Here is a 25252-nt window from a genome sequence, read left to right as displayed (position 1 = left end):
ATCTCAGAGGAGGAACTCTCATATTAAGCCCTTAAATATTTACTTTATTCTACATTTTTGATGATTAATAGCCAGCTGCTATCTCAAAGTATGCAAATATGATAAGGATTCTCTTACTGTCGTTTCATATTAGAGAAAGAATTTGAATTTAAAGGGCTCGATGCATTTTTAAGTTTTTAAGTTTTAATCCACAGTCAGTTTTCACAGAGCCCTCGGAATTTATGTATGCAAAGACAGAGAAGTTTCCAAAAGCTTGCAGACTTTTTCATGTCAGGATTGCACCCCATACGTATATGCAAGGGTAGGAAAAAAAAAAAAAAACATTTCTGTCTCAGAAAATGCAAGAAATGGAAGACATTTTCATAAAGTATAGAGTGAATTAAATTTTGTACACATGCCCCTGAAGTCTCTAGAAACTGCTTGAGGAGAGTAATCTAATTGCTCTTGCTCAGTATCATGAAGTTAACAGTATTCTACTTTCTTCACATGTGCAACTGTTGAGTAAGAATTGTCATGGTGGGCCATAGGCTTGCAGGAAGGACATTCTGACCTTGGCTTCTGCTTGACTTTTCCTAACAAAACAAAGGATGTAGGTTCAACCTTACCTCTCAACCATACCTGTAAGGACCAGCCACACGAAAGCCAAATGATGCAACAGGTATAGATTACAGTGATTAGCATCTCATTTCTGCCAGATAATTGATGGAGAAGCACAGATTTCCATGTCTAGATCCCATTTTTTATATACTCACTATGCTGGAGCATAACAGTCAATAGATTATTTATCCTGGCTGGAAGAAAATAAGGCTAGATCTTCCAACTGTCTGTTAGAGATTCTAACTGCTATCTAGTAGAGGAAGAAGATAGAGGGATCCCGTCTGTAAAGACAGAGAAGTTACCAAAAGCTTGCACACTTTTTCATGTCAGGATTGCTCTGCTCTCCTGCAAAGGAAAAAAATACCAGATTCACCTTAGCAATTTGAAATCTGGACAAGCACAGCCACTGTTGTATGGGAGAAATGGCACAAGTGTTCATAGAGTCTGTGTCTTGCCCCAGGATGGAATGTGCATATTTTAAAAATGCTGCTAACTTGCTCAAAGTAAGGAATTCAAACACTTTCCAGATATAAGAAGGAAAATTTTAAGTGTTCTTTAGATTGAACAGATTTGGTGTAGTGATAAAGCTTGAGAAGGATCTCTTGTAAGTAGGATAGGGCATTAAGGAATGAGTACAAAGGACTTTTAGAAATGAATTCACAGAGATTTCTGGAAGTAGTGCAGTAGAGTCTGTGGGCAGATTTCAAAGAAGAAGTTTTGAAGTATTTTTTTGAAGAGTGTTTCTTTGTCTAGTTAGATTTACACATATTGCAATGCCATCCATGGTTGTCTAGGGCAGCAGTCTCCAAATGTTTTTCACTGTACATGCCTGTCAGTACAAAGCATGCAACTATTAATATAGGCGAACTTATTTACTGCTCAGTATATAATTGCACCACTGTAAATATGTACATATTCTACTTGTTTACATTAAAAAACGTACAAGAAATAGCAATGAAGATGAAATATTTTAATTCTTAATTTAAAAAAGTTGTTATCACTAAAATACTAATAATGCTTGCGAGAGTAGTGTGATTGAATACGGTTCATCATTTCTGACAGTCTCTATTTAAACACTGTGTCATCCAATGATTCAAAGGTGTGGCTGTACTTTCAAGTAATTTCCGTGCTTAGTTTTAATCGACACCCCACAAATACTAAAATGGAAGAAGAGCATCTTTGGATGCAGGTGCTGAATCACAGTACTCATTTTTCAATTCCATTCATCATTTATGCACAGGTTTTTGCTGAAATTCTGCTAATACTTTCTGTCTTCCCCAGCACAAATCGGTTATTCTTGCATGCTAATCCCAGAATCACACAGAATCACAGAACTGTAGGGGTTGGAAGGTACCCCTAGAGATCAATGAGTCCAACTCTTCTCTGCTAAAACTCCTTCCCTACAGCAGGTCACACAGATATGTGTCAGGATAGGTCTTGAATATCTCCGGAAAAGGAGGTTCCATAACATCTCTGGGCAACCTGATCCAGTTCTGCAACACTCTAACATGCAGACAAGGGACTGCATTTTTGGCTAATTATTCAAGCAAGGCAATGAGACACTTGTATCTTCCCACTACCATAAGAGAATTTCTTTACGTTTTTAATAATTCCGTGGCACAGAACATATCAGGTATATAGGGAAAGAGGAAGGGAATTTGTTTTCTGCTTGTAGTTGCAGTGGATGAGGGCAGTTCCCGGCGGCTCTGAGAACCGGATTCTCCGCAGCAGCTGATGCTGCAAGTGCTTCAAAGGTGAGGCAAGCCTGCGAGGTTTAGCAGGCTGTATTGCTGACATTTCCACATAGATAGTTCTAGCTCCGTCTTGTGGAGAATTAACTAAGGGAAACGAACAAGAGCCTGCACATCACATTAAAATCTGCATGGCCATCAGAGCATGGCTTGTCTTTTGCATCCCTGTCAGCACTGCTGAAACACACCACAGACTGCATCACTGCGTTAATGTTCAGCTCTTATCTCTCCGTAAGCGTTCAGCAAGTGCTGAAGAATATCAATGGATGCCATTTTTTCTGCATGTAGGAATTCAGTTCCACGCTTTTCCTTCCTACACTCTCCCATATCAGACACCAATTTGACAGACTGCCCCTCTTCTGCCAACTGTTCCACAGGAAGAAAACAGAATGGAATCTCAGTGTGAAGGTTCAACCTCTACTGCCGTACCAACAACCCCCACTCTTGGTATTGTGGGACAACATAATTCAAGAGGAGGCGTTACTTTTGGAGCATCCCCCATAGATAGAAGCAGTGAGCAGGAAGGACGTGGAGCTCTTGGAGCGGGTCCAGAGGAGGGGAACTGAGATGATCAGAGGGTTGGAGCACCTCTCCTATGAGGAAAGGCTGAGGGAGTTGGGTTTGTTTAGCTTGGAGAAGAGAAGGCTTCAGGGAGACCTCATTGTAGCCTTCCAATATTTGTAAGGAGAGTATAAAGAGGAGGGGCAATGACTGTTTCAAGGGTGGGTAGTGATAGAACAAGGGGGAATGGTTTTAAACTGAGGCAGGGGAGATGTAGGTTAGATATTAGGGGGAAGTTTTTCACACAGAGGGCATTGATGCACTGGAACAGGCTGCCCAGGGAGGCTGTGGAAGCCCCATCCCTGGAGGCATTCAAGGCCAGGCTGGATGTGGCTCTGGGCAGCCTGGTCTGGTGGTTGGTGACCCTGCACATAGCAGGGGGGTTGAAACTAGATGTTCATTGTGTTTGTTTTCAACCCAGGCCATTCTAGGTTTCTAGGATTCTATGATCCTATGATTTGAACTCCCCTACAGGAACTTCATTAAAAGAGAGACATGGATCTGTTGAGGTGCCTCCAGAGGAGGACCACAGATGCGATGCTAGGGATAGAGCCTCCCCTATGAGGACAGGATGAAAGAGCTGGGGCTGTTCAGCCTGGAAAAGAGAAGACTCCCGGGAGATCTGCTAGTGCCCTTTCAGTATCTAAACTGGGGCAGTAAGAAAGAAGGGGACAGACTCTTCAGCAGTTCTGTTGTGGCAGAGAAGGGGAAATGGTTTCATACTAAAAGAGGGGACATTTATATCGTATATTGAGGTTTAGAAGTTTTTGGTGTTAAGTGTAGCGAAGCACAGGAACTGATTGCCCAAAGATGTGGGGATGTCTTGTCCGTGGGTACATTCAACATCAGGCTGAGCAACTTGGTCTAGCTGTAGACGTCCATGTTTATTGCAGGGGATTTGGACCAGATGACCTTGAAGGGTCCCTTCCAACACAAACAATACTCTGATTCTTTGACTGGGATGCAGGAGCTATTTCTTGAGGAGATATCTGAAATTAGTGCTCAACAGGCTGTCCAGGGGGATTGTGGATTCTCCTCCTCTGGAGACATTCAGGACCCACCTGGACACCTTTCCTGTGCAGCCTGTTGTAGGGGGCCTGCTTGGCAGGGAGGTTGGACTTGATGATCTCTGGAGGTCCCTTCCAGCTCCTGCAATTCTGTGATTCACTCAACTTATCACACTAACAGAATAAAGAACCACTAGTCCAGACCATCCTGTAATCAGCTTTATGGGCTCCAAATTGGCTTTGATCTCTTCAGGAGGCGTATTCAAGGTGATTCCGTAAACCAGCAGAAGCTAGGAAAGGACATGCCTCCTCATGGCAAGCTGGTTCTTAGGTGCAGATTTCATAGCCCTGTGGAACCTGCTGTATTTGGAAGAGAATGGGAAACAAAGGGCGTGAAGCAAAGCCTATGGGAGTGGACTGGGCCTCCTGTTAGCCTTCTGGCATGAGTCAATAGTGAGTTTCTAGTAGCTTAGGGAGAAGGCATAGCATATGGCCAGTGCTAAATGTAATGAGTTGTCTTTTCTTCCTTTTTTTCTGCACATTCCATTTTTCTCTTTTACAGACCTGTGACCAGGAGCTGGGAACAGGTACAAAGAAAGAACGATGTCTTCGGGAGAAAAGCCTACTTCTGTGCGCCCTTCTTCTCAGTACTCTCCTTGGTTTTGCATTACTCATCACCTACATCACGATGACTTGTGCTCCAGGTATAATGTGGAATATCCTTTTCCCTGACTCCATATCCACCCTGTTTTTAAGATCTCTTCCTCCCTCTGCCTGCATGGATTATTGTGCCCAGTGTCTGTGTGAGGGTAAGACTTTCAGAAAGACGAAGAAGCGTAAAAAAGTACTAGCTGTAAAAAAGGTAGATTGTTCTGCCTCCTCCTTGTGTGATAGTAGGGAGATATCCCCCTGCTTGTCCTCCTCTGACTGCCATTTGATAAGCCTGGGCCCAGCTTTGTGAGAGAGCAGCATTATATTGCCAAGAAGTTCTTGAATTTCATCATCCTGGCTTCTAGCTTCTATGACCCTGCTCCATCTGCAGTCAGCTCCAGGAAACTGGCTCTGAATCTGAGATTCAGAGCTTCTCTTCCACTTGTCTATCCTTGCTTTAATAAGCCTAGTTCTAGTTTTCTAATGCCAACCACTATATTGATATACAGAAAACTCACATTCTCCTGGGCAGTGGGGAAGCTGTGAGTGGAGACCTGAAATAGTCAGTTACCTTTCAAATTCACTAAAAAGCTATCTGCAGAACAGTCCACACAAATGCTGACATGTACAGATAGCTTAATATTGAGGCTGTGTTTATATGGGTGGGTACATGTATCTCCTACTCCAAAACAAGCATGGTTGACAGGCATTTTTCTTCAACTTCTGTCATGAATGGTTCACTAGAGAAACTAGGGAAAAAGTTGTTAGTTTCGATCATGTCCATTTCCACTCTGCGTACCTCCTTCCACTTTAACAAACCACAGTTTGAAACCATAGCATGAAAATCTTGCTTTGATCTGTGAGTGGTTAATTTAATAGTAGAGCTGATGTTGATGTTGTATCTGATGTCGATACAAGACCCTGACTCTAAGTGAGAGCATACACCCATTGGGTTCACAGCATTCCGGATGAAGGAGGTTTTAAATGAAAGCAAGATACACCACAAGCAAGTCTTTGTCCTGTTTAAAAGCTGTCATTGCCAAGAAACGTTTGTTTCCCATGCTTGAACACCTCCCTGCGTGCATTAACCTCTTCTCCTTACCTTCTTTGTACCATGTCCTCCTTTTGCTTTGTGGGTGAACATCACCAGTAGTTCCTTGTTTGTCGCCTGGTCAAATCAGTGCGTGCTGTTTGAGAGAAAACAGAGAGAAGGCGGAGTAATCCAACCTGTGGCTGCCGAGCAGGAACCACTGGAGGGCACCACCCCTGGACGAATTGCCTGTCTTTGACTGACACAATCTCCCTTGCACAGTGCAAAGCAGCTTTGGTGTGAAGTCAAAGACAGAGGGTATATTATTGCATCCTCAGCAAAAACTTACAGGGAGTTCAACAGTCTGTATGCAATGGAGCTTGTATCAAACAGAAATCTTATTCTAAGTTTCCTCTTTTTTTCTTTTTTCTCCTGGCACTCTTGGCCAGACTCCTGAATTCTAGGTATGACACTGTAGTGCCCTGTGAGGATTTCCACAAATTTGACTGTGGCAGCTGGGAAGGCAAACACTCAAGCACAAAAGTATCACTAAACATCTTTGATGTGTTGTTGAAAGAAAACCAGCTGATATTGAAAAGGCTTCCTTCCTTCCTTCCTGCCTCCCTCCCTCCTTTCCTCCTTTCCTCCTTTCCTCCTTTCCTCCTTTCCTCCCTCCCTCCCTCCCTCCCTTCCTCCCTTCCTTCCTTCCTTCCTTCCTTCCTTCCTTCCTTCCTTCCTTCCTTTTTTTTTCCTTTTTTTTCTTTTTTTCTTTCTTTTTTTTTTTTTTTTCTCCCAGTTGTTGAATGTATTGTCCTCATTCTTCAATGTCACTGCTCAGATCTCTCTTTTCCTTCCTACCCAGGATCATGTGTTGTTGAACCGAGCCTTGCACTCTTGGCCAGACTCCTGAATTCTAGGAATGATACTGTAGACCCCTGTGAGGATTTCTACAGATATGCTTGTGGCAGCTGGGAAGGCAAACACTCAAGCACAGAAGTATCACAAAACATCTTTGATGTGCTGTTGGAAGAAAACCAGCTGATATTGAAAAGGCTTTTAGGTAGGAAGAGGTGATTGGTGTGGTACCTTCAGCATCTTCCTCAGTCAGAGATGAGAATACCAAGAACTGAGTGCACAAGCATTCCTATAAGGAACTGAGTCCAGTTTTTTTTTTTTTTTTTTTTTTTTTTTTTTTTTTTTTCATTCTTCTATCATAGAAAGTAGAGATTTACACCTATAAGAAAAGTCATATTAAAATACTTACATTTCAGACAGTTTAGTTCTTCTCTCCAAGTGTAACAGATGGAAGTCATTCCTTAAAATTCAGGAAACCAGATCATTTTCTTACTGCCTTCTAAAAGTAGATACTTTTTGCTGTGCCTGTCTGAATGTGCACTCTGGCTATGTCCTGATTCTATATGAGACCAAAGCCTAGATATGCTCCATGTTTATGTTGTCATCAGTTTCCATGCAAAGAAACTCATGGATTTGGTCTTAGGAAGAGTCATGGCAAACATGAGCTCTCTTGCTTTGGGTTACTTAGAGAAGTGTGAATGTGTTTACTGAATTGGTCTGAATCAAAGTGAAAAGTGATGTTCTCTTAGAAATTTTCCTGTTCTAATACTGCCCATCTTTATTAGCTCTTTTGTAGTTTTTCGCATATATATATATTTTTTTCTCCTCAGAGGCCCCACACTTTGAGATAAGAGGCTCAGCTAAGGAAAAAGCAATCCAGTTCTATCGCTCCTGCATGGATACCCAAAGGATAGAATCCCAAGGAAGTCAACTACTGAAGGACCTCATAAATCAGGTGAATGTTTGTGCTACTCCTTCTCTCTCCAGAAGATAATTATTGCAAGGGATAGGAAAGGGTGAAGTTCAGGCTATGTGATCCTATATAACAAAATTTTGCTAGCGCCCAACTTGTAGGATAGAAATCTGTTTTTGAGTGTCGTTTAAAGATTTAGCTTTCCAACCATCAGATACCTAAATGTGCCCTCATGACCATGCATGTTAGGACCGACGTGCAGCAACCAAGACTGCCGAGTGAGATCACCTTTAATCTCAAAAGCTCAGTTCAGTAGGATTCAACTTACAGATCAGGGAGCATCTTGTAAAATGGGTGAAATGCTTGTGTATGAGATCTGAGGACCATCTGCTACTTCAAGTTTCAGGACATCTTGCTTGGAGAGGAAAACGCTTCTCTTGTCATTCTGTGAGATTCCTCCCAGTGCCAGGGAAGGTTGTCCATCTTTCTGTTAGCAAAAAAACGTTTATGCCCTCTCTCCAAGGAAGATGCAGAACCCTTTTCAGCTGAAGGAAAATGACTGCAAGGCATCCTGTGTGTCTTCTTGTCACGGAGGAGGAACCCTACATCCCTGATGTTTTTTGTTAAAATGAATAACTTTGGAGAAGTGCGTCCTGTTTTCTCTTTCCTTCACAGCATTTTTTCTGTTTTTTCTTTTTTTTCTTTTTTTTTTTTTCCCCTGTATACTGTTCTGCCGTTAATTATAATGCATTTTTACTGTGTCATAGAGTGACAGAATGGTTGAGGCTAGAAGGGATCTCTGGAAATCATCTTATCCAACCTCCTTGTTCAAGCAGGGCCATCTAGAGCCATCACCCAGGACCATGTCTTTCGAAATATCTCCAAGGAGACAGACCCCACAACATTTGCCAGTGGTCAGTAACCTACACAGTATAAAAAAAAATACTTCCTGATGTTCAGGCAGAATCTCTTGTGTTTTAGTCTGTGCTCACTGTCTCTTGTCCTGTCACTGGGCACAAATGAAAATCCTGATTCCATTCTTTTTGCACATTCAGGTGCATTAATACACATTGATAAGATCTGTTCTGAGCCTTCTCTTTTCCACACTAGACAGTCCCATCTCTCTCGGCCTTTTCTTGTAAGAAGCTAGCATCCCTTAACCATTTTTGTGGCTGTTTGAACTCTCTCCATTAGCTCATGTCTCTCTAGAGCCCAGAACAGCGCACAGTACTTCAGGTGTGGCTTCACTAGTGCTGAGAAGAGGGAAAGAATCAGTTCTCTTGACCTGCTGGCAATACTCTTCCTAATTCTGTCTAGGATGCCGTTAGCCTTCTTTGCAGCAAAGGCACATTACTAGATCATGTTCAACTTGGTGATTACCAGGAGTCCCAGGTCATTTTCTGCCAGACAGATTTTCAGCTGGGTGGCCCTCATGATATACTGGTGCTTACAGTTCTTCTCCACATGCAGAATTTTGTATTTCCCCTTTTTGAACTTCATGAAGTTCCTGTGAGGCCATTTCTGCAGATTGTCCATGTCCCTCTGGATGACCCTCTGGTGAATCAGCCACTGTTCCCAGTTTTGCTGTGGGCGCACTCTCCTCCGTAATCCATATTGTTAATGAAGACATTGAACAGGCTGCACCCAGAAAGAATGCCTGGTGTATATTGCTAGTTACTGGCTTCCAACTATACTTTGCAACTCTGGACCTGCTGTTCATCCAGTTTTCATTCAATCTACTTCACCTGTCTGCATATCCAGCTCATTCATTCACATCTTGACTCTGAAGTTCATGTAGTGTCAGAAAGCTTTACTGAAGTCCAGGAAGATTCATGACTCTCCCCTCAGTTACTACGCCAGTCACTTCATTAGGGAACTTTATCTTATTGGTTAAGCATGACTTCCTCTTGGTGAAGCCATGCTAACTATTCCTGATAATTTTCTTCTTTATGTGCCTTGAAATGTTTTCTAGGATTAGCAGCTCCATCACCTTCCCAGAGACTGAGGTGAGGGTAACCAGCCTGCAGTTCCTTAAGTCTTCTTCCTTACCCTTCCTGAAGACAGGAATTACATTTGCTTTCCTACGATACTCTGGCACTTCTCTCAGTCTGCATGGTCAATCAGCAATTCCTGAGAATGATCTCACAGTAACACCTGCCAGTTCCCACAGCACTCATGGGTGCATCCCATCAGGACCCACGGACTTCCATATGTCCAGTTTGCCTAAGTATTCCCTGACCTGTTTCTCTTCCACCAAGGGTACACCTTTCTTGCTCCAGCCTTTCTTCATTGTCTGTGGGACCTAGATTCAGTGAAAGTCAGTCTTGCTAGTCAAGACTGTCAAAGAAGGTTGTATCTCAGCCTTCTTCATTTCCTGTGTAACCAGATTATTTGTCTTTGTTTCCATCCTCTGTATGCTTCCTTTTTATGTTTGAGTTTGTATAGAAGGTCCTTGTTCATCCACACAAGCCACCTGGCATTTTTGCCTGATTTTCAATTCATTCAGATGAACAGTTTTGAGCTTGGGAGAGGTGACCCTTCAATATGTGAGTATTGCGTCAGGCTGGGCCGTTACAAAGTGTGCTGAGAATTTCACCTTGTGAGGAAAAACAGGGGCTCGGTGCTGGGGCTCATCTTGTTTGATATTTTTATTGAGGACCTGGATGAGGGCATTGAGTGCACCCTCAGTTTGCAGGTGACACCAAGCTGGGAGGTGGTGTGGATCTGCCTGAGGGCAGGGAGGCCCTGCAGAGGGATTTAGACAGGCTGGATCGCTGGGCTGAGGTGAATGGGATGAGGTTCAACAAGGACAAGTGCTGGGTCCTGCACTTTGGGCACAACAACCCCATGCAGCGCTGCAGGTTTGGGGCTAAGTGGCTGGATGAGTGTGAAGAAGAAAAGGACCTGGGGGTGCTGGTTGATGCTCGGCTGAACACGAGCCCACAGTGTGCCCAGGTGGCCAAAGGGCCTACGGCATCCTGGCCTGCATTAGAAATAGTGTGGCCAGCAGGAGCAGGGAGGTGATCAGCCCCCTGTACTCAGCACTGGTGAGGCTGCACCTCGAGTGCTGTGTTCAGTTTTGGGCTCCTCACTACAGGAAAGATGTTGAGGTCCTGGAGCGTGTTCAGAGAAGGGCAACGAAACTGTGAGGGGTCTGGAGCACAAATATGAGGAGTGGCTGAGGGAGCTGGGATTGTTCAGTCTGGAGAAGAGGAGGCTCAGGGGAGACCTCATTGCACTCTACAACTTCCTGAAGGGAGGCTGTGGTGAAGAGGGATTTGGCCTCTTCTCCCAGGCAACGAGCAGAACACGGGGTAATGGCCGCAAGTTGTATCAGAGGAGGTTTAGATTAGACATAAGGAAGAACTTTTTCTCTCAGAGAGTGGTCAGGACTGCAATGGCTGCCCAGGGGGGTGGTGGAGGCACCGTCCCTGGCAGTGTTCAAGAGGTGTCTGAATGAGGAGCTGTGTGATGTGGTTTGGTGCTGGTGGTGGCAATGGTGATGAGGAGACGGTTGGACTGGATGATCTTATAGGTCATTTCCAACCTTGTGTTTCTACGATTCTAATATCAACTAGCTATTGTGGACCTCTCTCCCCTCTCAGTGTCATCTTGCAGTTTGCTGCTTGAGTGAAAGTTACAGGTAAGGAAGGTATGTAGAAATCTTCACGAGTTTCTTCTATTGCTATTTGCTTTATTGTTTCTCAGTTGTCCTAATGACTAAGCCCATAGGGGTGGCAGAAGTTCGTAAATATGAATCAAATAAATTTCTCTCTGTTTCCTCTCTAGGTTGGTGGATGGAACATCACAGGCATAGGGAAAGCAAAAGATTTTAATGAAACTCTTCAGATTCTCATGGGCAGATACAACACTTTTCCCTTTTTCAGAGTGCATGTGGGACCCAGTCCTTCTGATCCCAAGACCGATGTAATTCAGGTGAGTGAAATAAATACAGAGAATTGTCTGGAAATGCTGGGAATGAAGAGTCAATTGCGCAGTTCATGAGATCCAGCCCTGCTCAAGTTAAGCCTATGGTCTTTTCTGAAAAAAGTTTTCCTAACATTTTCTTTAATTTTCTGAGTTCTATTACACAGATACACACACAAAACCAATCAATAGTTCAGAAAAATGAGCAGATGAGGAAGAATTAATTATTTTAATTTCCTCTGTCTGACCATTGTATATTTCCATTACTGTGGAAGGATCTAGTTCTCATGTTCTTGGGTGTGGCTATTAGAATAACGTACAGTACATGTTAAGTGTTTAATACTTGTGGTGTACTATTGATTTTGCAGCACATGGAGAAATATTTAAGAGTATTTATTATTTAAGAGAATTCCAGTCACCACAGATTTGTAATGGGATTGCAAATGAGATGCAGATTTTGATAGATAAACAAAAACTACTTAGTAAACATTTTTCAATAGTAAAACAATTTATTAACATTTCATATTCTGTGACACAGAGACAAAAAACATTTATTTAATGTACTATTACATTTCTGGTGTTTCTGGAATACTGAGATATTTGTCCTTTACTTTTTTTGCAGATTGACCATCCTGAGTTTGAGATGCCAGCTGAAAGTAAATTCAAAAAGAAAAATTATCTTGAGGTAACATATCAGAGGCTGAATAAAGGTAAAAATAGCTATTTGGCATAGGGATCTCCTTGAATTGCTTCCTGGTTCAGAGTGACGTATTTCCATGGGGTATGGTCAGTGACCTCTGAAAATGTCTCCAAATGGAATTTCTTAAGTAATTGATTGATTTTCTAAAAAAACAATAGTTTCTAAAATGTAACCAATTTTTAGATGCCAGAATTAAAAATGTTAGTGTAGAAAGAAAAGATTATAATTTTTTTCTTTTGTATTTTCTAGGTAGTATGAAACTCTATGTTTCACCTTGCAGAATGTTTAAAAATTTTTTTTTTTTCAAAGTGAAGGCTTTATAACCCATTAAAATCTCTGGACCTGGGGAGTGATTGCTAGCATTTTCAAGTTATTTTGAAGTATTTTAACCAAAATTGGGGAAACAAGGTCTTTGACCTTAGGAGTCATTGTAACAAAGTTAATTTCATCATAATTACAATTTGTCTGAACTGAGCTCATTTTTCTGCATAAAAACAGAACTGATTTCAGTTTCTCTGTCTGAATCTTTCAGAATAGTTCTCAGAAAATAAGGCCATATGCAAGCATTCCTGTCATAGCTCATGAACATGGAAGCAATGCTACCATTTCCTCTCCATTCAAAATTCTGACTTACCATGTCACTATCTATTACAAGTCTCTCTTTTGAGTCCAAAGATAGCTGTAAACTGATTTTGGTATCTGAAGAAATAGTTAATTGGAACAAAATTAAGATTATTTCCTTTTGGAATCACCTTGTTCTTCACTGAAAAGGGAGCTGTGTTTGATAAATTTTTGGACAGGACTATTGTGTTTTTAAAATCCTGTGGTCAGGATGGATGGGTGAATGGATGGACTGACTGACTTTTGGTCACGTCTCTCCCTGTGATCATATGCTCATATGTATTGCAGGTTCTCCGTGTGTATCTCTCATATTTGGAGAAACTGGGGGACCTACTTGGAGGTCTACAAGATGGTCCTCCTCATTCCTTTTCCCTTACCTTGTCCTTCATCTCCAATCTCCAGCGTGTTGTCACCCCCCTGCAGGAAAGACGGCAGAGGGGAATGCTATTCTTTCGCACTACCATTAGGGAGTTACAGGTATCTATCTGTGCCTTAGAACTTAAGAAACACAATTATATATGACATTCACATTCTGAAGGTCCAGATCAAAACAGATACAAAATACATTGTTTAGATACCATTTCCTTGCAACTTCCCCTTGGAGTCTGTTGAAGTTTAAATAACCTGTTAATTTTCTGTCTATTTTTTGATAGTAGTTGGACTTTTCAGGCCACAGAACTTTATACTGATTTAATAAAATAAATATATGTTATTCTTCTTTTCTACTATAATCAATATCCATAGCATAAAACAACTCAATTCACTGGAGTTATCTCTTATATGTATCAAAGGGACAATCCTAGTTTTCCTGTTATTTCTTGTCAGTTGATTTAAACTAGTGTTTTGCCACATAAGCTTTATTTTACTTTCAGGAAAAGGCACCTGCTATTGACTGGTTGTCATGTCTCCAGGCTGTCTTCCATCCTATGCCAATTAATCTCTCTCAGCCAATTGCAGTGCATGATATGGATTATTTAAGAGGCATGTCACAGATCATTGAAGAATGGCACAAAGAAAGGTAAGAATTAATATTTATGGCCAGTAGTGAAATACATATAAGTATACATATGTACACATACAATATGGACCACTACAGTAGCTGATCTTAGACATTCAGTCACTCCAGTAGCTGGCCTCAGGTTGCCTGATCTCTGCATTTATTGGTACCTTCATATATGATCCATTGGGACTTGCAGCCCTACTCTGGTTGCAGGTACTCATGTATCTTCTTGCAGCAAACATGTATGTACAAACAGATCTCTTCAGTAGATTGCACATACTGTTGGTTTTTTCAACAGCCAATTCTCAGACACTTTGTTTCTCCAGAATCCAGTTGCATCCCTGCCACACTCCTACCCCAAAGGAGAGAGAGTACATACCCAGAAAATATTTAAGAATAGCATTTAATGAGATGAGACAGACTCTGGTGACCACACACAGGGTTCAGTGAGGCAAACATCCTGGCAAGCCAAAAGTTTACACTCAACCATTCCCTCTTACCAGCTTTCCCCTCAATTTTACCATGCACGTTTCTCCTATTCCATCATCTCTCTCTTTCGCTGCCTCTGGTCATTGTTATAAACATCCCATAATAAATCTCTAGAATCCTCCAGTCTCTTTGATATATTCCATAACATGTTTTACCTAGTGCTAAAATTCTCTTTTCCCTTCCTCCCATAATTAGTCCTGTACCCTTGAAGTTAATTACCCCTTGAGTCTTCAGGGTGTTCTTGAGGGTGTTTCTTTGGTTGACTCATGTTAGTGGGTTTCATAGGAAAGTCAATGAGGAATTCATCCCCCTTTTGATAGACCCAGCAGTAGACCATTCAGAATATTTTGTTGCTATCATTCAGGCTACCAGGTTTCCTCTGCTTCAAATGATTCCTCTGGCACTTACCATACCTCTTTGTTTATGACGACCTTATAACATGACAATCTGACTATTGCTGAAAAAAAACCTCACCATATCAACCTTGTTCTCTTATTCATGGCTTTCTGGCACTTTCAATGTGTTTTGTATGGTATTCTGCCTGCTTCTATTCATATTTGAATATTCAGTTCATAAAACTGAATACTGCTTGCTGTTCAGAACTGATTGGCTTCTGCTCATTTCCTAATGTTCTAATGGAATTACTGCTCAAAAATTTGACTTCATCTAGCCAGGAGGTGACTTCATCTTAATGTGAATCAAAGTGGTTCTCTGTATTGGTCTTTTAAAGTGCCATTTTCCTACAGGGTTCCGCATATCTATATGATTGTTTGTCTGGTTGGGAATCTCTCCCCTGCCCTTGATAGTCGATTCCAAGATGCACGTGAGGAGCTATCTAAGATTCTTTATGGGAAAACGGAATCCAAAGTGGTGAGTTAATATTTAGCCATCTTCTTCAGCTTCTACAGCCACTGAATAAACTAAGACACACATTCTGGATGTTCTCTTGATATCTCACCTGGATAGAGCTCCTTAGATTTGGTGTGCACTGCAGCCTGCAAGATCAAGAGAAGCCTTTTAATGAAGCCTTCTTCCTCTAGCTACAGGAGGTGTCGAGTTCACAGGCTCTTGTCCTGTTGGAGGACTGAACCATACTAACATCTGCTGAAAAAGTAGCATGGTGAGCTGAAGGCAATCCAGGTGGCTCCGGAAATGTATCAAGGAAAACTTTCTAAACCAATAGACAACTCTATTGGGGAGATGCAGTGCTGGACCTATTGTTCACTAACACCAGTAAACTGATTGGTGACATCAGGATTGGAGGTTGCCTGGGGAGTAGTGACTTTGCAATGCTGGCTATTGCACTCTTGAGGGATATCACACAGGCAAAGAGTAAAATCAGACAGCCAAATTCCAACCCTTCAGAAAGTTAGTAAACATTTTTCCCTCTGGGAAACTGTCCTTCCTGACGATGTTCAACAAACATTCAGATGTGGTACTACGTGGGTTAGTGGAGGTATATTAGTGGTAGGTGGATGGTTGGACTAGATGATCTTGGAGGTTTTTCCAACCTAGGTGATTCTAGGATTCTATGAAATGTTTTCAGAATAGAACAGGAGAGATTTAGACAGGACATAAGGAAGAATTTTTTTTCAATAAGGATGGTGAGGCACTGGAACAGGTTACCCAAAGATGTGGTGGATATTCCGTCCTTGGAGACATTCAAGGTCAGGCTGGATCAGGCTCTGAGCAACCTGATGTAACTATGGATGTCTCTGTTCATTGCAGGAGAGTTAGACTAGATAATCTTAAATGTTCCTTTCACCTCAAACAATTCTATGATTCTGTGATGATTCTATGATTTGACAAGGAAAACAATACTCACTAGGCCAATAAATGCTTTATGTTGGTGGTAGGTGGATGGTTGGACTGGATAATCTTAGAGGTTTTTTCCAACCTTTATATGATTCTATGATTCTATGTTTCTCAAAAAGTTGTGAAAGTAGACGTGATATACAAAACTTTAGAGAGCTAATTGCATTGTACCATGGGATAGGAAACAATATATAGCTAACCACCTTCTTCTATGTTTTTGTCACAGCTAGAATATGAGTATTCATCTTGTGTGAAGTTGAGTATTGTAAGTAACACAGTGCTTTACTGAGTTGAAGTTTCCTGAAGTAGCTTGAAAGAGGTTACGTTACATCCATAGCCGTCGTTTTTAAATAGCTATGTATAAGCTAGTGACTGTGTGTTCACATATCTTTTTACCGTCTTCATCTTCTTGTCTCTTCCTCTTCACTCTCATATGTCTTGATTACTTTTTCTATTCTTACAGATCCCAGATGAGCGCTGGAGGAAGTGTCTGACTGATACCAGTTCCTTCTTTGAGCCAGTCCTAGGGCAGATGATTGTGAAAGAAATTTTCCCTGAGCAGAACAAGAAACTTGTAGGTATTCATCATCTTAATCCCAAGTAGAGCCCAGCTTCATCCCTTTTTTTTTCTTTTTTTTTTTTTAATCCCAACAACTAAGCAATACATCAAAGCAGGAAGCTCATGTGTAGGTTTCATACCTTTTTATATATCATGTGGTTACTTATTTCCCCTCCTCATAGACAAATGGGATCAGAACAAGGGCACTGTCATTGCTAGAATAAACAACATTATTACCTTTATCTCATCTGTTAACAGAGTCATGTGTACAGCACAAATACATATGGAAACCCTACAAATACATGCAGTTTCAGAGTGCTTAACTGGGATGACAGTATCAACACTATGCATCATAAATCCTGAAACTTTAAAGCAAGATTTTCAGTTATAAAGCCAATAAGCAGATGGTATGTGAGCCAAGGCTACATAATGTTTATGACCAGCTGTAACAGAAAAAAAATTCAATGACAAAAGATTCTGAATGGATCCACAGTAAATGGAACACCTCCCTGCACTGTTGAAAAAGCTTTTCTTTGTTTTTTTTTTTTTTTTTTTTCCTTTGATGACCAAATTTCTTTTTTTGGGGGGGCAGGGAAGAGGGAAACGGATAGTTAGTATAGGCACCATGTTTTATAAAGAGTTTGCAATGAGAAGGGTAAACAACTCCAAGAAAGGACAGTGAAAAACTAAGACTGTATTGAAGCCCAAAGCTAGATGAACAAAGCATAATAATTTTGTGAAGGAGAGATTCAGACTCTCCAGACATTTAGAAAGGGAGACACCAATGTGAAATACTCACGAATATTGGATTTTCATGTCACTATAGAACTGGGACAATTATTTTATCCATTCCCATTTCAGTAGCGATTGAACAAAAAGGGATTATGAGACTCTTATTTACAGTGATAGGCAAGAGGAAAAGGGGAGTGGGAAAGAATTGTGAGACCTGTGAAGAACTACTGGATGCCTACGAAACCCAGATCTAAATAGATGTGGAAACTACTATTTCCCCTTTCATCAAGAGAACTACTGTATTGTAGTTGAATTGCTGGATCATAGGAAGACAGTAGGCAGGCCTGAACAGTGTGTTTCTGCACTTGTGACTGTGCCTTCTATTCTCCATTGCAGGCTGAGCAGATGTTCTCTGAGATCCAAGATACCCTCTGTGGTCAACTGGATCAGCTGGAGTGGATGGATGAACAAACTCGCCAGGAAGCTAAAATCTTGGTGAGTGCACAAGGCAGAATTTACTGAGGCCATCCTTTCCATCACCTTATCCACACACCAAAAACTATGTCGTTTTTTAAGTGCCATCAGGCATGTGTGATCATACATAGAAAACATACATACACACATAGGCAAAGAAGATCTATGGATGCTGTGAATTAACTGTAATGAGGTACATTGTACCTTTAGTTTTATATATCTATAGAATTTAAAAACTACAAACTGAATTTAAGAAAGTTATTAAAAAAGAAAAAAAAAAGAAAAAGAAAAAAAAAGAAAAAAGCACAATACTATGCCATAGGTCCCTGAGTGAAGAAAACAGAATAGCAAGAGGAGATGAGGTGTCTTGTTTAAATAGAGTGGTTGTTTTTGTAAAGGACTGATTAACAAGATCATAGTTTTGTTGCTTAGAAATAGTTCATAAAGAATTACCAGAATGTAGAACCTGTTGCTGGTCATGCTTCTTTTTTTTTTTTTTTTTGTTTTGTTTTGTTTTGTTTTGTTTTTTTGGTTGTTATGATTTCAGGTGTCCAAACTACAAGTGGAAATTGGCTATCCAACTTACATACTCCAGACTGCCAAAGTGAACAAGGAATACCAGAATGTGAGCTATAAAATATATCTATTTGCCTCTTACCAGCAGTTTACCTGTACTGGCTGATATTTTGCCTGCTACCAAAAGAGTTCATGACTTCTGAATCAACACAAATATCATATTGCTCTCTTTCTGAGAATGAATCCAATTAACCAGTATCTATTACTTTTACACTGTCATGCCTGTGTTGTCTCCTCTTGATTGTGATCTGCTTGCATGTTCTGTTCGGTGACAGATAATGCTCCTGTCACATCTTAAAGTGAGGTATTTTTAGAACCAGAAGAAGGAAAACAAACAAAGAAACACACAATAGGTGTTCAATCTTTTGATGAACAATTTTTTTTTTGCCTGTGGAATTTTCCTCTCAGTCATACTATTCAATTCATTACTCGATCACTCCATGTGATGGTGACATTTCTCTACTCTTTCCTTAGCTGGAGATAAATGAAGACACTTTTTTCCTAAATGTGGTGGCTTGCTTGAAGATGATGAGGGAGAATTCATTCTCAAAGCTCCTTCAGCATCATTCACAAGATACGTAAGTGTACAAGATATGTAAGTACTGAAATGAAAAATAATCAGAATAATGTACTTGTGGAATATACTTGTGGTGATCTCCACATCAGTCCTCCAGTCAAAACATGTTCAAATGGAATATGTCACTCAGGACTGTGTCTAGCTGTATTTCTGTATCTTTTTCTACTGAGGGTGAAGGGGACTTGGGCAGAACTGGAAACAGTAGTAATAGATAATATTTAATTAGTCCTGAACTGAAGGCCATAATCATCTCTCCTAACTTACTGATGACACCTCCTAATCCTAAGGACAAGATGCTGCAGTTTTTTTTCTGCAAGAGTACGCATATATTAAAAATAAGCATTGTCTTGTATTTTCACCTATCTTATTCTATCAAAAACATCACTGTCGTGGAGAACAGTCTCAGACTCCTGAGAGAGGGATTTTTCTGCCCACTGTCATAAACCCTCGATAAAGAGAAATAGTTGGTGTTCTTGGGCTTCGCTAACTGACAGAAAAGCACTGACTGGATGTGAGTATTGGTGGAGAGATCTTAAAGGGAGGACATGGATGCTTCTGAAGGCAGGCAATGGAACTGAGTATACTGGGAATCTGACGTTTTCAGTGTTGGTCATCATAGGAGGTTAATAATCTTGACTTATTTGACAGATGAAATCGTGAAGAGGAATCCCTTAATGTGAGTGAAAGTTATGCTCATAGCTCTGACTAACTCTAAATAAACTAAGGTTTATATCACATACCCTTAACTCTACATAATGTGAATTTCATCCTTCTCCTCTGCTGTACCAACTGTTGTAATGAGTGAACTGTTTCTGCAATGGAGAATAAGAGCAATCCATGAGGTAAAGAGTCAGTACATTCTCTCATTTCTCTTTTTCTGCTTCTAGCTGGCAGGTGGCCCCCTGGGCTGTCCATTCATACTACTCAATAAGGCACCACATGGTGGTCTTTCCTGCTGGAATGTTCCGCAGCCCTTTTTTCCACGTGGAGTTTCCCAGGTATGGAGAGTATGCAAAAGTGAAGCTGAATGTAGTCCTTTTATTACACCATGTTTCCAGAAAGAATATCAGCAGATCTGCCCTTAATCTCTCTTTCTTAGAGCATTCCAGATAAGGGGAAAAACAGTTATTTTCTGAAGCCAGATGGAAATGGTTTGACAGTTCTGCTCTGTGAGGGTAGGAGGGCCCTATTGAGGGATTGGGACAGGTTGGATTGATGGGCTGAGGCCTATGGGATGAAGTTCAACAAGTGTCAGGACCTGAAGTTTTGTCACAGCAGCTCCATGCAATGCTACAGGCTTGGAGCAGAGTGGCTCTCAAGCTGTCTGGAGGAAAAAGATCTAGAAGTGTTAGTTGACAGCTAGCTGAACAGCAGTGTGCTCAGGTGGTCAAGAAGGCCAATGGCATCCTGGTCTGCATTAGAAATAGCCGTCCAGTCACTCATCCCCAAGCCTATAACACTGCATGGGGTTGTTGTGTGCCCAAAGTGCCGGACCTGACACTTGGCCTTGTTGAACCTCATCCCATTCACTTCAGCCCAGCAATCCAGCATATCCAGATCCCTCTGAAGGGCTTCCCTACCCTCAGATCAACACTACCTCCCAGCTTGGTGTCATCTGCAAACTTACTGGGAGTACACTCAATCCCCTCATTTAGGTCATCAAGGTATTAAACAAGATGGGCCCCAGTACCAACCCCTGGGGGACACCACTTGAAACAGGTTGCCAGCTGGATTTAACCACTACCCGCTGGGCATGGCCCTCTAGCCAGTTCCTTACCCAAAGGAGTGTATACCTGTCCAGGCCACAGGCAGACAGTTTCCAGTGTCAAAGGCTTTGCTGAAGTCTAGGTAGACCACAACAACAGCCCCTCCCTCATCTACCAGTCTAGTCACCCAGTCATAGAAGGAGATGAGGTTGGTCAAGCACAACCTGCCTTTCATGAACCCGTGCTGGCTGGGTCTGATCCCCTGGACACCACACACACGCTGTATGATCTCACCCAAGATTATTTGCTCCATACAAATTTTACAGAGTACCACGTCTGGAAGACAGTAAGTAGAAAATGTTTCTGAGTGCTCTTGAAGTAGAATAGGTTATAAGGAATTCTCAACTGTCTTTCTTTTCTTTTCAAAACCACTCTTTTTATGTTTATTTTTCAGTGCTGTGAACTTTGGAGCCATTGGGGTCTTCATGGCACATGAACTTCTTCACGTATTTTATGATTATAGTAAGTACCAGCTGTTGGGTGAAGCTTATCTTCTTTGTTTACTCTTCTGGACCCCACTAGCAGTTTACCTCAAGAGATCTTAAATCCTATTCCTTGCATTCATGTGTACATACATTATTAAAGCAAGTGAAGCTTGCCCATACAATATCAAATGGACTGCTAAGAAAACTCTGTGAGTGGTAGAAGTGAGCATCAGAAATACCTTAACTTAGGATTCTTTTTCCCCCCACAGTGCATCCTGGTGGCTGTCCTACATGCAACAGTAGTGTGCTACAGAAATCTATAGATTGCTTGGTAGAACAGTATGAAAGTTTTGGCTTTAAGGTCAGTGGTACTTCCACACTGTTGGAGAATACAGCAGACACTGGAGGTCTTGCCATTGCTTACCAGGTATTCTAGTCTACTTACTTCTCTGATTTCACTTCTATGACCATGAAGTCTACCAGATGGCTCAACTGACAAGTCATAACACCTGACTCTTGTGCTCCATTCCAGGATTTTTTGCAAGCCTGTGCCAGCAAAGCAGTGCTTTGCATTTCCTCTGCTGTTTAAACTGTAGGCTTTCCACAGAATTGTGCTTGTAACCTCACTACCACCATATAAAACCATTTCTTCCCTTCACCTATTCTGGGGACAGCCTTTTTTCTTACTTCCCCAGTTAGATCACACTTACAAAAGCAAGTTATTATTTTATATTGGATTACTATATGCTTATGTTATACCTAAGCTGAGACATGAACTAGAATATAATGTAATATGATAATAATAATATTCATAGTAATATTTTTCAGCAATACTTCTGTCTAGAACTCCTTCATGTAGGATTTGAGAGGTTTAATTAATTATTGAGTGTGGGGTGATCTGAGTTCTCTAGGTATCAGATGGTACCTATTACAATGTTACATGAAGAATTTTGAGAGGGTCAAGGAATTTTTGATGATGTCCATAGCAACATTTTAAATTTTTTTTACTCACGTAAGTATTTCTTTCTTTGTAAATCATTTTCTTTTTTCTTTTTCATAGCGTAGTCATTAATCTCCTCTTCTGATCAGTTGTGTGTAGTAGTGTCTGAAAAGGGAAGCAGAGGAGTTGATGTTGCTCTTCTCCCTTCTTACAGATATTAGGGGTTTAGCAAGAGCAAGGCATCTCAGGGTGAGCAGAGATAAAAACATGCTAAATGTATTAAATATATATTAGATTGATGTGTATAATTGAAAGAAGATATGTTTCTGGGTTACTGACTGAAAGGAAGTTTATAAGTTTTTTCTCTTCACAGGCCTATAAGAATTGGCTGAAAAAGCATAAACAAGAGGAGTATTTACCGAAGATCGGACTTTCACATGACCAGCTTTTCTACCTCAGTTTTGCTCATGTAATGAATTCTAGGCTAGTCATGTATCTCTCTCATTCTCCATTGTCTTTTGCATTATTACAGCTCTTCTCTCTCAATATTCAATCCTTTCTCCCCACTCTTTGAAGAACTGGATATGATGGATGTTGTTGGAAGGTTCAGCATCTTATTTTGAAAGCTAAAATTCATTTTCAGGTCTCCTAATTTGTCGTGGATCTCAAAGCAAACAAGAGGCCTTTCTATGAATATACCATCATAAATCTCTGAAATCTACCAATGTTAAAATGTAGCACCATCTTAACATTGTTAAAAACACCAGTTGTCAGAGAAAGCTGACTTCATTGTCAGACACAAAATACTTTTTTTTTTTTTTTTTTCCTCCTGTGAGCAATCATATGAATGGAAAGAGAAACTTTAGTGGAAAAGTCGCATATTCCTCTGTCTCTTCTTCCATCCACCTCTTTGTTGTGATATACAGTAATTCTGAGTGATTGATAGAAAAAAAATAATCAGAATGCTTCTTAAAGAACTAGAAATACACATACACTTAGCTGAAGATTTCTGTGGGAATATAGTTTAAGGATTTGTGCCATTGTATATAGTTGTGAAGCTGAGTTTATCAACATAGGATTTTGGATTTTTGCACTCAGAAAATTCTCATCCTTATTAGTCGCTGTGACTGTGTAAAGAAAAAAGTTCTGTGTATGTATTAGCATCAGGTCAGGGCAGTATGTAGAAAAGCAGTAATGCAGTTCTAAAATCACAAATAATTGGGTCTCAGTACCAAGAACTGTATTTCAGAGGTGATCTGACAAGCGACTGGATCATTTCTCAATGAATAAGGACAGGAATCACAAGAATGAAGAACTTCAACTGTAACACCAGTAAAGCCACATAACCTTCTTCCCAATCTCTCTCACAGTAATGTGATGTTAAATACTCCCCTTTCTTAATGATCATTAATTTATTTTTGTTAATAAGCTGAACCTGAACACTGAGGGCTACATCTATACTGCCACAGTAGGTGGAGTCCAAGGTTACATAAGCCTGAAGTCCAAGATGGTCTAAATTTGTTGCGTTGTGGACTACATGGCATAAAGAAAAACGCAAGTGCCTGATCAGATAGGGAAACTGGGACAGAGTGGAGGGAAAGGGATAAGAAACTAAAGTTCAAAAGCAAAGGGTGTTAATATTGTTGGCATCCACAAAAGCTTTTCCTTGTCTACTTCAGCAGTCCCAGTCATGTGGAATATGCAGAAGAGCTTTATGACTTATTTACATGAGCACTTTTGCATAGACTTACTTTTCTGTTTTGCTTCTCTTCAGGCAATGTGTGGACACCAGGATCCTGAGGATTTACAGTCTTCCTTGGATACAGATCCACATAGTCCCTTGCCACTTCGTGTCTATGGACCTGTCAGCAATAATCAGGACTTTGTAAAACACTTCCATTGTCCCCGTAGATCACCAATGAATCCAGACAGCAAGTGCCAAATCTGGTAATTTGTATGAAAAAGGAGGATGAGAGACATGACCCCAGGGAGATGAAATCTTGAGCTGTGAAAGTATGATTCATGGGTCATACTCAGGGCCAATGGAGTGATGTGGAGCATTTATTTCCTCTTCTAACTTCCTCTTCTTGTTATCCATTTCCCAGCAGTTTATGATAGGAATCATCTCAAATTGAGCTCATAAGAGAAAAGGGTCTCTTCCTGCTGCTCCCAGCACTGTCTCAGATGGGACAACTCTGTAGTTCAGCGTGTCCTAAGGTAACAAGATGACTAGCCACTCCCTAGTAGGTAGCTTCTGAGGAGTTGTTAACAGAAAGACTGTTGCATCATTAGGCCTGCTGTTCAGTGTATTTCCCTGTCCACTGCAACAACATCACCATCATGTTGAATGGGCAGGACAATATGCTAGAGTCCTAAGACTTGTTCATACGAGACTGCATCTTAGAAAATTACTTCAGGTTACATGGAAACCACACACAAGTAAGTTACCAGTGAGAGAAGAGTCCTCTTCTCTTCTTCAGCAGATAAATGGAGATAAGTTGTAAGGAAAAATTAGTGGTTCCAGTTTCTAGGTTGAAGATGAGTCACTTAATAATGAAGGTTATTCATGCATTTCACAAGGAAACATCCTCATTGACGGAAGTGGGACTGGGAGTTGAAAATTGTTTCATTTTCTTCTTTCTGTCTTTTCCAGAAAGATTCCTCTTTTATTCTTACTCTCTCTTTAGGGTTGAGGATATGGATAAAGATGAAGTATGAGGTAGTCACAAGGCTTTTCTAGAGGTATCTGGAGATCATTAACTTGAATATTCCAAATTCTCTGGATCCTGAACCAGGCTTTCACATCCCTACATTTGTAAATATTTACCTTCCAAACAGAGAAGTTTATCTGACATATGATTTAATAACTACTTGAAACTGAATTTTATGTAATAGTTTACTTTGGAGAAAAAGGAGAGTTAAGAAATAATATATTTTAGGGTAGCAGGAGATGTGCATAAAATACATTCTCAAGAGCAACCTAATAATTGTATCAATTCAATTTTTAAAATTTCCCCCAATCAAGAAGCATTCAAAACTCCCCCACATTTTGCATACTGTTAGAACTGTTCTGTTTATTTTACTTATTATATTGAATGCCTGGTTATTGTGTGTGGAATAGATGAAGGCAAGTGGAAACGGCCCTTATCAATGTAAGTATTACATTGTGAAAAGCCCAGTAAAAGTGTTAATCTTCACACACTGACCAATGCAGCAAAATATTTTCCAAGAATGAACTGTTCAGAGATTTTTTCATTAATTTATGGACTAACATGTTAATAAAACA

At 40.7% G+C, this 25252-nt stretch overlaps 1 protein-coding gene across 1 annotated transcript; it reads left to right on the top strand.

The window, feature by feature from the left end:
• Nucleotides 1–293: 293 nt before the first annotated feature.
• KEL (Kell metallo-endopeptidase (Kell blood group)) lies at nt 294–25252 on the top strand. The gene is made up of 19 exons (XM_042866837.1): nt 294–301; nt 2726–2795; nt 4479–4620; nt 6460–6657; nt 7283–7407; nt 11155–11301; nt 11915–11977; nt 12902–13090; nt 13486–13631; nt 14849–14972; nt 16381–16491; nt 17605–17703; nt 18230–18307; nt 18733–18836; nt 19723–19833; nt 20996–21063; nt 21296–21453; nt 22340–22435; nt 23741–25252. The coding sequence occupies exons 1-19, from the start codon at nt 294–296 to the stop codon at nt 23915–23917; spliced, it is 2214 nt and encodes a 737-aa protein (XP_042722771.1). The 3' UTR covers nt 23918–25252.

Source organism: Lagopus leucura, unplaced genomic scaffold, assembly GCF_019238085.1.
Source record: "Lagopus leucura isolate 7727_CA_CO unplaced genomic scaffold, USGS_WTPT01 Super-Scaffold_100001, whole genome shotgun sequence".
In the NCBI taxonomy this organism is placed as follows: Eukaryota; Metazoa; Chordata; class Aves; order Galliformes; family Phasianidae; genus Lagopus; species Lagopus leucura.
Note: the sequence above shows the minus strand (reverse complement) of the source record. Positions and strands in the feature narration are given on the sequence as shown.